Source organism: Copadichromis virginalis, linkage group LG12 (assembly GCF_057382275.1).
Source record: "Copadichromis virginalis isolate Kocher_CV1m ecotype Utaka linkage group LG12, C_Virginalis_male_GT1.1, whole genome shotgun sequence".
Lineage (NCBI taxonomy): Eukaryota > Metazoa > Chordata > Actinopteri > Cichliformes > Cichlidae > Copadichromis > Copadichromis virginalis.
The window spans coordinates 41,125,863-41,142,163 of record NC_140629.1 but is presented as its reverse complement, the minus strand read 5'-3'; the positions used below and the strand labels follow the sequence as shown (position 1 = coordinate 41,142,163).

The following is a 16,301-nucleotide window of genomic DNA, read 5'->3' as shown; positions in this document are numbered from 1 at the left end:
TTAAACTGCAGGAATGTCTTAAAGACATAAAGACCTGGATGGCCGCTAACTTTCTGCTTCTTCATTCAGATCAAACTGAGGTTATTGTACTCGGCCCTGAAAATCTTAGAAATATGGTATCTAACCAGATTCTTACTCTGGATGGCATTACCTTGGCCTCCAGTAACACTGTGAGGAACCTTGGAGTCATTTTTGACCAGGACATGTCCTTCAATGCACATATTAAACAAATATGTGCTTTCTTCCATTTGCAGTTAATCCAAGGCAGACAGAGAGAGCAGATTTCTCCTAGATTGGCTTCTCTTTGCAGATAAATCCAGAATGTAATTCAAAATTAAGGGCCTGGTATGCAGAGATTACTTCACAGATTGATGCAGAGGATAGCTGCGCTGTGAAACTGCGCTAAAAACTATTGATTAGCAGGAAACAGAAAAGATCCCAGAGTATGTGAAGGAGGAGGTGGATTTCACTGATGGAGGCCTGAGGAGAGGTCAGAGGCTCCGGTTCAGACCGGCTCTGCTGCTTCTGGAAGCTTCTTATCTGCAGGCTCTTATCTCCTCTCAGTGTTTCCATTCCAGGTTTCTTCCATCTTTGGTCGCCTCCTCTCTCCTCCCTGCCATTTGCTCCTGGCTCGCTCAGCCCACCGCTGGCTCCTATAAAACACCAGACAGTCACTTTCCATCTCCACCGCCAGTGCTCTGCAGCAACATGCCGCCAAAGAAAGTGGAACCGAAAAAGACAGAGGTGAAGAAGGTGGAGGCAAAGAAGGAAGAGCCTCCTCCTCCAGCAAAGCCCGCGGAGCCGGAGCCAAAACCCCCCGAGGTGGACCTGAAGAGCATCGTGGTGGAGTTCACCCCCGACCAGATCGAGGAGTTCAAAGACGCCTTCGCTCTGTTCGACGAGACGCCAGCCGGCGAGATGAAGATCACCTACGCTCAGTGCGGCGATGTTATGCGGGCGCTGGGACACAACCCCACCAACGAGGAAGTGCTGAAACTGCTGGGGAGGCCGAAGGCGGAGGAGCTGAACGTCAAGCTGCTGGACTTTGACAGCTTCCTGCCCATGCAGCAGCATGTGGCCCGCTCCAAAGAGCAGGGCAACTTCGAGGACTTTGTGGAGGGGCTGAGGGTCTTTGACAAGGAGGGAAACGGCACGGTGATGGGGGCGGAGCTCCGCCACGTCCTCGCCACGCTGGGAGAGAGGATGACTGAGGACGAGGTGGATCGTCTGATGGCGGGACAGGAGGACGCCAATGGGCACATCAACTACACCGAGTTTGTCAAACACATTCTGGCCGGGTAGAAACAGACAGCGACTTTGTCTTCCTCTTCTTCTGTGGTGGACGGAGCGTCTGATGTATGCGAGTTTGTCGTCTCTAATAAAACGTCTTCTCAGTGTGTCTCTGTTTGATGTGATCAGCAGAGTAAGAATCAATGTGAATAAATGAATCGATGGAGGATCATCAATAAATGAATAAATCACTGCCTGCATTCATTTCTCCATGTCCTGCATTAATGTGTTTATTGAGTCATCAGTGATATTACGATTCACTTTGCTCCTCCAAAATAAAACTTGCTCAGGCCTCCTCTTTATGGTGCTCTGCGTCTAATTATTGGGAATGATGAAAACACAAACTTGATGGGCGTGTCCACACAGGTGCTTCAACAGAAACGCCAATGATTGTGTTCCTGTTGCAGCTGGATGTGAGCCTCTCATCGCCTCCTCAGAGCTCCTCTCTCAGTGAGCGGGGAGGTACCCAACCACGCACACACAGAAACACCCTCATTAAGACAAACAAATACAAAAATGGGCATTTAAAATATTTCACGCAAAAACAAAAAAGGAAATCAAACAAAGGGAAGAAATGAAGACGTAAAACTACAAGTAACCGACTCAAAGGTTTGTTCACGAGGTGTAGTTACGATGATCTGTGTCGGTGTATCATGACAAAGGTTCTGGCCTCCCCACACTGGCCTCCAATTGAATTTAGGATCCATTTGAAATGCTTTTACTGGTTTTTAAAACCTGAAATGGTCCAGCGCCTGTATATTAGCCCCACGTCCCCCTCAGTTGCTCAGCTGAGCAGCTGCTGCTCTCAGTCACTAAATCGTGGCTGAAACTTAGAGACGAGCGTCCTCTACTGTGGCCCTGAAGCTTTGGGGTGATCTTCCTCTTCAGATCAGGCCTTTTTATTGGCTGGCCTTTGACTCAGTGTGTAACTAACAGAGGTGTGGACTCGAGTCACATGACTTGGACTCGAGTCAGACTCGAGTCATTAATTTTATGACTTTAGACTTGACTTGAAAAAATGTTCTAAGACTTGTGACTTGACTTGGACTTTTACACCAATGACTTGGGACTTGAATTGGACTTGAACCGGTTTACTTGAAAAGACTTGATATTTTACCCCAAATATAAAATTTAACATGCATATTATATAGAGATTGAAAATGTGACGTCATTCACGGGTAGAACCGCAAAGGATTCTGGGAACTCGTGGCAAGTGGTACTAGCGCACGCAGGCTTTCAATTAAAATCAGTCACACAGCGATAAAAAGAAACACAAAAATGTCAAGAAGCTGTTGTATTATTAACTGCAATAGCCGGTCGCATGACAGCCACGGGAAGCCGACGGGTAAAGAGATCGGTTGTTATCGGATTACGTCGTTGAAGAGAAATTGTTCGAGCCATGTTTCCGAAGTAACAAAGACGCGACTGGATTGCAGCCATTCAAAGACCAAATATAACGTCCCAGAACACTCCAGCTCACAGGTTAGTCTGCTCCAAGCATTTACACAAAGGTCAGTCTGCTGTTGTAGTTAATGCGTCATTTTCATAACATAATTAGTGATATAGGTTACAAGCAAGTCTGGCGCTGAACAGAAATTGTCGCGCTATGCTCCTTTATTTATTGTGCATAAATAGTGAATTGTCCTGACACAATATTGCGTTTCGCTTCTGTTATTATGGTACATTGACAAAAACATATACTTTTATTCACAGGATAAAACAGGTTTTTTGTATCACTAATTGCCCAGTACGATTACAGCATACAGTATTGTTGTCACTGCTACATTTCTGTGATGCTACCAGAAATTATTTCCACTACTAATTAATTACCGTTGAGCTCAAAGGTCCTATTAATAAACGGTTAACGAATGTGTATTTATGACGACAATTTGTGAGACTGGTAAACTTATGATACGTACGATGGTCTTTCGTTCTACACGGTGCATTTCAAGGTCCTGCACCCATCCGTCGGTAAACTGTACCTGGGCTTGTTGCAGTGACCTGAAGTTACTAAACTTCATGAGTGTATGCACTCACTCCAAGAACCGTATGATTATAAATATGCATATAAATATGCTACGATGAGATAGCTGACTTCATCTAACTAGCAAATGTTGTCCAGGCTACGTTGGTGATGCAGTTTTTTTTTAATGTGTATGATATTTTTGTCATGCGATTTTAAAGCTGGTCCTACAACCGCATCCAAGAATAACATGCAGCTTATCTCAGAACTGTCGGTGAAAATTATTCTTGGAGCTAGGTTTAATTGAGCTGCATTTTAAAGAGGTGCAATTTCACAATTTGTGTATATTTTCTAAGTTCACTATTTTGTCATGTGTTGAGAAAAACACAGATTTTAAAATTACATGGTCTAATATTTACATTTAGCATAACTGCAACATTATTTTTTCATTGTTTTTTTTTAAAGACTCAAAAGGACTTGAAATTCAAAGTTTCAGACTTGTGACTTGACTCGGACTTTTACACCAGTGACTTGAGACTCGACTCTGACTTGCCTGACATTACTTGAGACTTGACTTGAGACTTGAGGATAAAGACTTGAGACTTACTTGAGACTTGCAAAACAATGACTTGGTCCCACCTCTGGTAACTAACACTGTTATTTTACTGTTATGTATTTACTGTACTTTTTATATTTCTGCTGTACAGCCATGTGCTGTTTTTAAAGTGCTATATACATGAATTATGGTTTGGCATGTTTGCTGCATCTCTTTCAGACTCTTTGCATCCATTAAAGGTGGAGTTCACGTTTGTAAAGACACCACCTTCATTTCATTTCCTGTGGACTGTGAAGATTCAACACCTCAACTGGTGGAATTATCTTCAGTACTCTCAGCACTCATTACAAAAAAGTGATTTCAAACACCTCTGACAGCCAGATACCAGCAGGTGCTGCTCCACCTGCACACACCTGGTCTCCATCACTGAGAACCTGAACCGTAGGAAGCACCAGCTGAAGTCTGCGCTCTGTTATCACGACTTAAAGACTAAATAATGAACTTCAAGGTCATTCGGTCTGTTTTATTAGATTTTCAGGTTATTGTTGAATCAGTTAAAACTGTTCAGTGTGATAATCAAACAGCAGCAGGTGAATCCGTCACTCAACCTGCTTCACCTGTGCAGCCTGCCGGTGTCAGACTTCCTGCTGGATGGAGGGGAGTCACAGAAGAGGAAACAGGAGGTCTGACACCTGATGTGACATCAGTCAGCTTTAATCAGAGATACATCAGTTAGCCGTTAGCTAAAAACATGAATCAGAGTCTGCTCTGGAATCAACGACATGCAGCCGAGGCTGAAAGTCCTGCCGATGTTTAACCTGTGAGCAAGGCTTCACCTGGGTCACGAGAAGGCATAAAGGATAACACCTAACAGTCTAAAGATGGCATCTCATTTCAAGCTCAAGGTCAGAGGCCATGTTTTTCTCACACGGACGGGTTAAATGTTTTTAGATAAACAAAGATCAGCAAAAAAAGAAGATTAGCGTAAGAATCAAGTTGTTTAACATGAAAAGGGTAAATGTCCCAAAACACTCAATACTACATCTCCCAGAATGCTACTGAGAGATTTGTTCAACCAGTCGGAAGCTCAGATCAACCCCTCGTCTCTGGTTGATCGGATCCGCTGCTCTGTGTTGTGACTGGCCAGCTGGGTGTAGAGGCGGGACTTGAGGAATCGTGGGTAACTGTCCGTCTCCATCAGGTTGAAAATCTGCTCCTGCGCCAGTTGGAAGGAGGCGGAGCTAACGCCAAGGCGCAGGCTCTGATTGGTTGCCTCTCTGATGGCAGAGTCCACATTGACCTTGAAAAAAAGCAGCTGTGTCAAATGAGCAGGTGGACCAACATGTTTGATTACAAGTCTTTACTTTAATACAACGATCAATAAAGCTTTCGATTTCCCGAAAGCATAAAGTGCCATTACATCTATATGCAGATGACTGCCAGCTCTATTTACCTTTTAGTCATGCTGATAGTCTCCCAACTGGACCTCTGCTTGACTGCCTTACTGATGTCAAAGCATGGATGGCAAAAAACGTTTTAAATTTTAATGATCGGAAGACAGAAGCAATTTTATTTGGCCCAAATCGTTCTTCTCATACTCTGGATGTTGATCTTGCAGCTTTGACTTCCCAACTAAAGAGTTCGATCACAAATCTCGGAGTTAAAATTGATTCTGCACTCACCTTTGATGACCATGTAAACGGGGTGGTAAAATCAGCATTTTATCACCTCAGACGTTTATCAAAGGTTAAGCTCTTTCTTTCCAAGCGTGACTTGGAAAGCGTTATTCATGCCTTTATTACCTCACGTTTAGATTATTGTAATTCTCTTTTAACAGGGGTTGGGCAGGGCACTTTGTCACGCTTGCAATTAGTGCAAAATGCTGCGGCACGATTTTTAACTGGTAGAAGAAAATTTGATCACATCACTCCGATTTTGGCCTCTTTACACTGGCTTCCAATTGAATTCAGGATCAGTTTTAAAGTCCTTTTATTGGCTTTTAAATCTCTAAATGGTCTGGCACCTGCTTATTTGTCTGACTTGTTGAAGCCCCACGTCCCCACTCGTTCCCTTCGGTCAGCTGAGCAGTTGCTGCTTTCGGTCCCAAAGTCACGGCTGAAACTTAGAGGAGACCGAGCGTTCTCTGTTGCCGCGCCGATGCTTTGGAATAACCTTCCTCTCCATATTAGACAGGCTGCATCAGTGCCAGTTTTTAAGTCTTTATTAAAAACCTATTTTTATTCCCTGGCTTTTAACTCTGTAGGTAACTGACATTTTTATTTTTTATTGTTTTTTAACTTTATTGCTATGTCTGGTTTTATTACTATGTGCATATTAGTATTGTACAGCACTTTGGTCTACCAGGTGTGTTTTTAAAGTGCTATATAAATAAATAAATGATGATGATGATGATGATGATGATGATGATGATGATGATGATGATGAAAGTAAACAACCTGATGGTTTCAGGTATGAATTTAACCGAGCCTCTGGACTGTAACGACATCATCGTTGGAGGAATGCTTCATCACCATATTAGGAAAAAAACAACCAAAAAACACACATCAATCGGAGCTCAGACACATGGTACCTGTCTCGATGCAGTCGTAGAAATAAAGTGGTCGTAGATTTTTGCAGCTCTGGCAGCCATCTTGTTGGAGGGACGTGTCTTTTTAAACCTCTCCACAGCCAACCAGAAGTCCAGGTTCTCTTCACTGAACTCTGACCTCAGGAAGTGACGGAACACCGTCAGACCATCTGACCAATTAGAAAAGAGAAGCACGCCATTAATCTGGTGCCAAAAGGTTTATTCTGTCCATCTGGACGTTTCAATGGGAGAAATATTTCATCATCATCATCATCATCATCATCAGGGGATGTCTTCAGTCTCAGCTGACTGCAGGTCTCAACCTTATAAACAGGACATTTGCAAGACCAAAGCTAGGAAGATCATGATGGACCATCCCAACAAAGGACTCTTCTCACTGTTGAGGTCTGGGAAGCGCTTCCGCTCCCTTAAGGCCAAAACAGAGAGAATGAGGAGGAGCTTCTTCCCCCAGGCTATTCGGCCCTGAACCAGGTGTAGGACTGGACTCTCCCACACATCACATCACCACACGCACTCTGGTTTTTCTTCATGCACACTTCCTATAATTTATAATCTCTTTCTGCTATTTGCACATTTTTACTGTAAATTTCTAAGTTAAATCTGTAAATTTTGTAATAACCTGTAAATTGTAAATACTGTAAAACCACTGTCATCTAATGGTCGGGCATTGCACAGCTACAAGCATTTCACCTCATGTCATACTGTGTATGGCTGTGTGTGTGACAAATACAAATTTGACATTTGCACAATGACTGAAAAAAGCAGCACTGAATGAACAATGGGCTGGGAGGTCAGCTTGTGATCATTAATATGCAAAGTGTCATGACTATTGATCAGAGACCACTGATCAATCACTGATCAGTGGTCTTTGATCAATAGTTGTTGGTTCGTCACTTGATGAGCGATGAAACGTTTCTCCCACTGAAACGTCCAGGTGAACACAATCAACCTCAATCTACTTACCTGGATGATTGAGCATGCATCAAGACATTAATCTAGTGGAGAGGCGTTTCTCATGCTGGCTCCTCCCCTTATTGGTTAAATTGGTTAAACACAAACAGCAAGTCTTACACTGATTGGACAGCAGGGACTCCAGACTCTCCGCCCACCTCAGCACCTCCTTTGCAGACGGTCTGGAAAACAAAACAAACGCATCTCAGGAAAACCTGCATTTCCTCTAACATCCACCAGAGGCTCTGAAGTCGAGCTTCATTCAGACTGTGATGTCACCTCCACACCACTGCTGTTAGGGCAGAAACACCGACATGCTTGGCCGTGATCACCTGGAGATTTTACTCTGATTAGTTATGACCTGTGATAATCTGCTGCCTTTCCTGACCTGCAGGTGAGTCTAGTTCGGGTTCAGGTCCGAGTTACCTGTTATTTTTCAGCGCTTTCTCCAAACTGCTTCCATGGACACCATTTTTCCACATTCGCAGAAACGCCAGGCGGCTTCGAACATCAGCTGCTCTGAGGAGACAACGAGGACCAATCAGAGCGAGAGGAAACAACACCAGACAAAACAACAGTGTGCTTGTTTACGTACAGAGTTTTCTTCTTCAGCTGTCGGTTTCTGGGTTCTCCAGCCTGAAAAACAAACAAAAACACTTTGTTAGAACCGAAGAACCCGAGCTGTACCGGTCTCTAACCCCAGGATCTTCCTCTGCACGTGTTCAAACCACTCCCACAGTAAATCTCCCTTTTACACTCGTCATTAACCTGGGCCTCAACCAATCAGCTTGTAGATTGTCTTATTAACGATTTGCACGTCTGATTTGACACCAGATGCCGTCCTGGTGCAGTCGCCCCGTTTGCCTGGGGCTAACTCTGACATGCAGCACAATGATCAACCTGCTGCTATGCGTTGTGTAGTCACATGACGCTGGTTCGCAGTTCTGTGGTCAAAGCCGGTTCTGGTCCCTACCTTGGTCCCGTTGAGCAGCATCAGCATTTGGTGCAGAGACCCCCCCTCTCCGGTCAGCTGCTTCCTCAGAGTGTGGGGGGAGGGGGCTCGGGAGGCGGGGCTCGAGTTGGGGCTGAGGTCAAAGTTCACAGGACGGGTGAGGCGGTGGATGGTGCTGTCGGACAGGAAGTGGGGCGATCGAGGTTCTCGCAGCAGAGAACCCTCGGAGAGCGAGCGACGTAGGACTGAAACAGGAGAAAATCCATCAAACTGGGAACGTTTCCACCTGCAGCGGCTCTAAACCAGCTTCATCCTGCTTACCTCACATCCTCCACTCCCCCAACTCAAGACTTTTGACTTTCTTTCAGAGCACTTGAACTCACCTGGTGGTCTGAAGATAAACTTCTCTTCCTCCTCGTCACGGTCACTCTCCTGGTTCATGTTGAAGTGGTGAGGGCTGAGCAGGAAGCCCCGCCCCCCGACACCACCCGCGTTCTCTGAAGTCTCTGAGGCACTCTCCCCCTCCCCCTGTTGCCGCTCCTCCACCTCCTCTTCCTCCCGTCTCCTCTTCCTCCTCTCCTCTTCCTCTTCTGCTCCTGCTCTCTCCTTCCAGATAGGACTCCTTAGAGTGGAGGAGGGACGGTGAGGTGAAGGGAGGAGCTGAGCTGAGGAGATGATGTTCCTGGAAGGTGGTGAGGAGGAGTAGGGAGAGAGAAGGGAGACGGGAGCAGGAGGAAGAGTGGAGGAGGAGAAGGGAGCACTGGGGGAGTAAGAAGATGGGGAGGGAGGTCTAAGGGAGTCACAGAGCGAAGAGTAAGGAGATGAAGGACAATAGAGGGGGTCAGACTGCCCGAGAGAGAGGAAGCCAAAGTCTGAGGGGAGGTCTGACAGCTGGGGGGAGGAGGAGGAGGAGGAGGAGGAGGAGAGGACTTAAATTGTGTGGGAAAAGCTTTGAGTATTTCATGTGTTTGGCGACCTCTGCTGGACACACGTGTGAACTGGCCCTCTTCCTGCTTTCTGTGACTACCTGGACAGGTGTTGTACCTGCTGGGTGTGTGTGGCCTCCGTGGTGACGAGCTGCAGCTGGATGTTATCGTGGAGACACAGGCTGACTCGGACCTTCTGCTCGATGCTGAACGCCTCCAGGCTGAAGAGGCGGCGGCGGCTCGGAGCGCTCTGCAGGAAGTACAGGTGGAGCGGCTCCGACAGAGCTGCCACACACACACACAGAGAAACGTCAAATGGAGAGTCCTCTTCACTGAATCATATCTGTTATTAATCTCTCTGTCTTCCACAGCATGTCTTTATCCTGTCTTCCTTCTCTCACCCCAACCGGTCGCAGCAGATGGCCCCGCCCCTCCCTGAGGTTTCTTCCTGTTATAACGCGTTAGAGTAACTACGTTATTATTGTGGTAACGAGCACGGTAACTAGTTATTATGCCAAAACCGGGAACGCGTTGCTCGTTACTGGGATTTAGATAAGCTCGTTATTCGTTACTTCGTGTGGAGGCTATCGCGGAGCTTCCACAGATTCAATACCATTAAGTGGTGGAGGCCAGCAGGTGGATGAAGGAAAAGGGAGGCAGGAGGAGAGACCCGAAGCGGCTGCTGGTCCGAGTGTCAGGTGAACTGAAGTTCAGGTAAGAAGTTATGACCTGCAGTCTGTCTGGGTCAGATATGAACCAAGTTTAGGTGGAGTTTATTTTCGTTGTGCTGAGTTTTTCGTACTGCGTGCTAGCTAGCATGACGGAGTTTCTATACAGCTGGGTGGGTGCTATGTTACTGATGTTGAACTTTAATAATTAACCTTATGAACAAAATAGAGTTTCCAACCGTCCCGTAAAAAACGGAATCATCTTGTATTCAGAGAAAATATCTTATTGAGGTGAAAAGGAACAGTTTGTCCCGGACTTCAGCTACAATGAAAAAGGCACAAAGCTGGAGTTATTCTGTGTCTTTGCTGCACAGCTGCCTCTCCTCTCATTCTCCCCCTCCCTCTCCCGTTTCTACTTCAATCATGAAACTGATCAATGATCAGCTGATCGGCTCTCTTGTTTGTTTATCGCTCACTTTGCGCTGAAAGAGGAAACCAGCGGATGTCGCGCTAAACAACAGCAGCACGTTTAAGCTTGATCAGCTGTTGGTAGAATTTATTTAATATTAATTTCTAGTATCAGCTGATGTTTGCTGGAGCCACAGCTGTAAAGCTGCTGGTCATGATGGTTTGGATATGTGGTGAGAGGGAAACATGAAGATGAAACCAGGAGATGTCCTTACTGAATCATCAGAGCTGAACAGGTGATGGAGAAACAGGTTTACCTTTTAGGTGACATGAATGAGTTGAAGGGAAGTTATGAACTGTTTCTGAGAGACAAATAACACCAGGATCCTTTTCTAAGTAGCTGACAGCTGGTAACTGTGCAGGGGCGGGTCTAGCAAAGTGTTGCCAGGGGGGCAGGTAGGGCATTAACAGGGAGAGGGGGGCACAAAGAAATACTTTTCTTTCTTATTCTCATTTAAAATATCTCACTTTTAATAAATAATTATCTGAATCTTACAACAAATGATTGATAGATTGATGCATATATACCATCAGAACAGTGCACATCACTGTCACAACAGTGTTTGTTTTCATTCAAAGGCTTTATGATTTTTCCTATAATGGCGGCCGGTCTGTAGTCAAAATGTCCGGGCCAATTTTTCTGTCCCAGTCCAGCCATGTATGCAGCTCATCTGCAGTCTGGTGTTACCTGCATCTTCCTATTCAGAAGCAGAATTTCTGAGTTCTGAGTACAATCAAAGCACCACGACTGCAGTTTTTGTGTTGGATGTAAAAAGCAGGCTAGGATAGAATCAGGTGTGGGATTTCTCTCATGGAAATGCGCACATTATTTTTTCCTTTCTATTGGTGGCACAGTGCACTTGTGGCAAGTAAGCAAGCTAGAAGACTGGCTGGGTATCCAGTTACGGAAGCAACACATTAACAAGAGAATTCTGAGTAAAACCAAAGTTACTTTCCCTAGTAACTAGTTACTCTGAAAGTAACGAGTAACTTGAAGTAACTGAGTTACTTTTTGATAGAAGTAACTAGTAATGTAACTAAGTTACTAATTTAAAGTAACTTACCCAACACTGGTTAAAAGGGAGTTTTTCCTTCCCACTGTTGCCACAGTGCTTGCTCATGATTGTTGGGTTTTTCTCTGTATGTATTATTGTAGTGTCTACCTTACAATATAAAGCGCCTTCAGGCGACTGTTGTTGTGATTTGGTGCTGTATAAATAAAGTTAAATTGAACAGGTTATAGTGCTGTTGATACTTTACTTGGTCAATCAGCTGACAACGAACCAGGAAATGAAAATCAAATGTGGATTACAACAATGTGTTCTGACATTAAACAGAAACCTGCCAGCTGTAGGTTACAGAGAAAAACCGATGCTCAGAGATGACAGTGAACGCAGCATTACCCTCTCTGAGCTTCAATGTGTTCAGGAACACCGGACTCTGCAGGACGTTACAGCGTCCAGCTTCATCCTCTCTGGTAAGTAGCAGCAGGTCAGTGTAGATCAACACGGTCACCTGAAACACACACACACCACTGTCAGCACAATAAAATGTGTACTTGTAGTTCTTCTTCTCATCGACCTGTTTCTTCATTTGCACACAACACTGTGACCTTTGACCTAGGGCTGGGCGATATGACCCAAAATTCATATCTCGATATTTTTTTAAAGCCATAAAGTAAGAACAAAAAGAGAGTTCTTAGTCAAAGCTGTTTTATTAACATACAGCACAGATGTACATGAAAAAACTACTCAAACATAAATTATGAGCATTTATTAAATAATAATGCTCCATAAATAAAAGAAAACGATGTTGTTTTTGTGCATAACAAAGAGCTCACAATTGTGCAGTCAAAATGTAAACGAAAAGACGCTGAGCATAATAACAAAGATTTCACAATTCGTGACTGACAGCCTGGAGTTTGAAACCCGCTTCATAACCGTGTCTCTTAACAGGTGCCATTTATGGTCCTTATACACAAACAATACGGTAATATTATGTTGAAGCACAGTACGTATCACTCCGCGAGGCTCCTCGGCAGCCGTAATGCTCCGACAATCCATCAAGCTGCTGCAGCTCCGTAGCAAAGTTGAACTAAAACATTTTTTAACAGATTGCTGAGCGCCGTGCTCCACAGAAAATTGGTTCGCGGTCATCAAGCACAACCAGAATTCATACATAAGGCGTGCAGTCGATTTTTGAGAAAATGAAAGGATTTCAGGCCGTGCATGGCGTTAGCGTGGTTAGCTCGTTAACATGTTGACGCCGTCCAGCCCCACGCACGGGGCGATCCGCAGTAACTCGTTAACGGAGATTAACAAATTTCCCACGTGTGGGACTAATAAAGGTTATCTTATCTTATTTGCCGTGTCCATCTTGTCGCTGCCTGCAGGTGAAGCGATGGGGGAGGAGGGGGAGTTGTGTTCAGTGAAGGAGAGGCGAGGCCGAGTAACGTTGCGTAGAGACAAAAGTGGACGAAAGAGAGGCAAACTTGTGGTTCCACAACTATAATTATAACGTAGCATAGACTATATCGATATAAACGATATTGTCACATCTTATATCTCGTATAAAAATATATCGATATTTTTAAAAAACTGGATATATCGCACAGCCCTACTTTGACCCTGAGGTATGTCCTCAGAGTTCACAGACCATCACCGCCGTGTTCATTCTGCTCAGTAACAATGTTTAAATGCTTATAAACCATCTTCCTTTTCCTCATCATCAGGTCGTGTTTATGGACCGCCGGCTTCGCCACGCTCTTCCTGCACTAACACACGTAACTGAGAGTCGGAGGCAGAGCGACGTCTGACCTCCACCTTTACTGAAAGTATGAAACTAAAACACAGCAAATTCCCAGATGTGTGTAAATGGATGGGAGGAGGAAACTGATCCTGGTTCAGCTCTGAGGTCGGTGTGTCCTTCAGGATCAGGTTCAGTCTGCAGAACCAGACGTTTCTCAGAAACATCGATGGGAACACAACGACCAGCACTGCATTATCAGCCGTAAGGTTAGAATGGCTCCAGAAGCGCAGCCAGTGAGGATCGATAAGTGATATCCATAATGGAAGCTTAATCGCTAAATTCTTATCAATTCCCATCAGCAAACCCATCAGTCCTCAGCAAACAGGAGATGTCCTCCATTTGTCTCCTCAGATATCCGAGGACACACAGCCCAGAGAGTTTACCGCTAACAGCTCTTTGGGAAACACCTTGTTGGAGTAAAAATACTATTTTATGTCAAACTGTGTTATCTTTGCATTTTTCATCATTTCAGCTAAAGAAATGGAAACAGGGTGATTGTGTGACAGGCTGTGGGTAACAGGTTTAAACCTTTGGAGACCTGAGAACTGAAACTCCAAGCACGACATCCCAGTGCACCTCAGCCTCAGCCTCCCAAACACAAACTCACCGTGTCCACTGTCAAGTCAGCTTTATTTGTATAGCATGTTTAAAGACATCAAGTGTCGGCCAAAGTGCTGAACAGAGGGACAATCTAATCAAATACAAGAAAGAATGAAGATGAATGAGGTAAATTATTTATCTCGTGATTAAACATCCACATACATACACACTTGTCTATACATGTGTATATATATAAGAGGGAGGGAAGACTGTTGCAGAGTCTCGGAGCGGCGGTGGAGAAAGCCTTCATCACCTATGGATTTTAACTGGGAGTGTGGGACCAGTAAAAGCATCTTACTGGAGGAACGCAGAGTTCGAGTGGGTAGGGGTGCAGGCTACTCGATCAATAGTGTGTCAGCTGCCCCAGGACCGCCTCTAAAGGTGTCTGTTTAGTTAGAGTTCCAGGACTGTTGGTGGTACTCAGGGCTGCATACGTGCAGTATATTTACAGGCAGTGTTGGGAAGGTTACTTTTAAAATGTATTCCATTACAGATTACAGATTACATGCCCTAAAATGTATTCTGTAACGTATTCCGAATACGTTACTCAATGAGAGTAACGTATTCGGAATACTTTGGATTACTTAAGATATTATCACGCTGTTTACAACTACGTGAATGTGATTTATTACTATTACTGAAGGGACTAATACGGGTTCGTGTGGGGCTGGTAGCTGAAAACGAGCTTTACTTTGTTGTCTGGATCAACTCTGCTTGCCAGAGACAGAGAGAGGCGTTGAAAGGCTGCTCCAACGGAGCTTATTGTTTCAGAGGAAACACGAACACAGCGTACAGTCGAGTCTTAACAGCTTACTTACAGCTGGACTCATCAGGCGCTCTGTTTGGCTGCAGTGGTTATTATTATATTTACATGCTTCCAGCTCCCGTTTCTGCTCGGTGACAGCTCGTACTTTTCCTTTTTCTCCCTCCTCGCTCACAGACACATAACGGGTACAGCAGTCCATTCTCCCTGCAGCACGGACTACACTGCTCATCAGGCTGCATTCTGCCTGTTAGCTTAGCACAACAACAACAAAAAGGCGCTCTCTCACCCAGGAAACACGCAGAGAGAGAGCTTCACCCTGTAACCATGGCAACCGTAACGCTGCCGCCTGGAACAACAGAACGTAGCTGTCAAACAAACCCAAACAGTCCTGACCCGCCACAACATGAAACAGGGAAGTACCGCCGTGTAATCCATTTATTTCAACAAAGTAACTGTATTCTGAATACCACCTTTTTAAACGGTAACTGTAACGGAATACAGTTACTCATATTTTGTATTTTAAATACGTAACGGCGGCACATGTATTCCGTTACTCCCCAACACTGTTTACAGGGGTGTTACCTTTGCAGGCAGCAGGTCGGCTTGGTGCAGGATCATCTCTTCAGACATCAGCAGCGCTCTGTCTGGACTGCAGAGATCGAGAGGCTGAAACAACAACAACACACATGTAAACAAAAGCAAACCACACAAACACCGTTTTGCTCCTCTGTAGCTGACGGTTGCCCACTGTCAGTCGCCCTCCTCATTACTGTTATTTACCTTTGTTTATGCAAGTAATCCCCATGGAGACTCAATGTCCCGTTACAGGACAGACCTGTTCTCCTTATTTCAGACCATTTCAATTAAGTTCCCCGGCCCTCTCTGCCACACTTTATTCTGCCTTTCATACTGTCGTCACCGCATCTCCTCCTGTTTCTAAACATTCCTGAATTCAGCTTGGATCAAGTAAGGGGGTCCTGTATGCACGGGAGGACAGGTCCATCTGGGCCATGCTGTGTGAGAGAGGTTTTCTCTTCATCATTGTAGAGTCTCCATAAAGAGATCTGTAATGACTGTTATAATGAACAAAATAAAATAAAAAAAGGCTGTAACTCTGTTCTGGGTTAGAGCTTAATGGGGCGGATAAAGATCAGAATCAGAAGGGGTTTTATTGCCAAATGTTGAGCAGGTTTACAACATTAGGAAATTGCTGCGGTACTTAGTGCAAACATACTGTCAGACAACACTTAAATAAACATAAAAAAATAAAAATAAAAGTGCTAAGTAGATAGATAGATAGATAGATAGATAGATAGATGCTCTAAGAGTTTCTGGGTTTGTTCAGGACCCTGGAGCTCTGGGCACTGGATTTGTTTTGGTTCAGTTTAAAGACTCCGGACCTGGATTGGTTCTGACCTGGACGAAAATAGGGAAGATGACGGTTTTGGGCGCCATGGTGACGTAGGTTCCATATCCTGAGCAGGGCACATGTGACTGAACGATGGTGCAATTCTGGTAGTTGCCATAGTTTCTGGGCGGGGCCGAAGATGTGGAGGGAAGAGGTGGAGGCAGGGTGGAGATTTGCCTGGTAAAAGGTCTCTGTAACGACCCCAAACACGAGTCGTGGAGGACGTTCGGACCTCTGGGGCGAGTCTGGTACAGATGTCCTGGATAACCACAAATGACACGATTAAATAATCATAATATTTACGAGCACTTTGCATATGGATGAATAATATTCAGAG

The 16,301-nt window shown here is 44.8% G+C and overlaps 2 protein-coding genes across 3 annotated transcripts in view; one reads left to right on the top strand and one right to left on the bottom strand.

The window, feature by feature from the left end:
- Positions 1–708: 708 nt before the first annotated feature.
- On the top strand, positions 709–1,302 carry LOC146697855 (myosin light polypeptide 6-like). Of its 2 annotated transcripts, XM_085474225.1 has the most exons (2): positions 709–723; positions 766–1,302. In XM_085474225.1, exons 1-2 carry the CDS (start codon positions 709–711, stop codon positions 1,300–1,302), a joined length of 552 nt encoding a protein of 183 aa, XP_085330351.1. The 2 variants fall into 2 exon arrangements, with proteins under 2 accessions (XP_085330351.1, XP_085330350.1); XM_085474224.1 differs by having other exon boundaries at positions 709–1,302.
- Positions 1,303–4,505: 3,203 nt separating this feature from the next.
- LOC146697854 (regulator of G protein signaling 3-like) overlaps positions 4,506–16,301 on the bottom strand; it is a 30,216-nt gene continuing 18,420 nt past the window's right edge. Inside the window, exons 18-28 of the mRNA XM_085474253.1 lie at positions 15,973–16,223; positions 15,139–15,222; positions 11,786–11,897; positions 9,365–9,531; positions 8,704–9,211; positions 8,342–8,565; positions 7,964–8,004; positions 7,795–7,887; positions 7,489–7,550; positions 6,400–6,566; positions 4,506–5,109 (exon numbers count right to left, since the gene is read on the bottom strand). Of these exons, the coding sequence (XP_085330379.1) occupies positions 4,897–5,109; positions 6,400–6,566; positions 7,489–7,550; positions 7,795–7,887; positions 7,964–8,004; positions 8,342–8,565; positions 8,704–9,211; positions 9,365–9,531; positions 11,786–11,897; positions 15,139–15,222; positions 15,973–16,223 (1,922 nt within the window). The 3' untranslated portion in view covers positions 4,506–4,896. The remainder of the gene's footprint in view (positions 5,110–6,399; positions 6,567–7,488; positions 7,551–7,794; positions 7,888–7,963; positions 8,005–8,341; positions 8,566–8,703; positions 9,212–9,364; positions 9,532–11,785; positions 11,898–15,138; positions 15,223–15,972; positions 16,224–16,301) is intronic.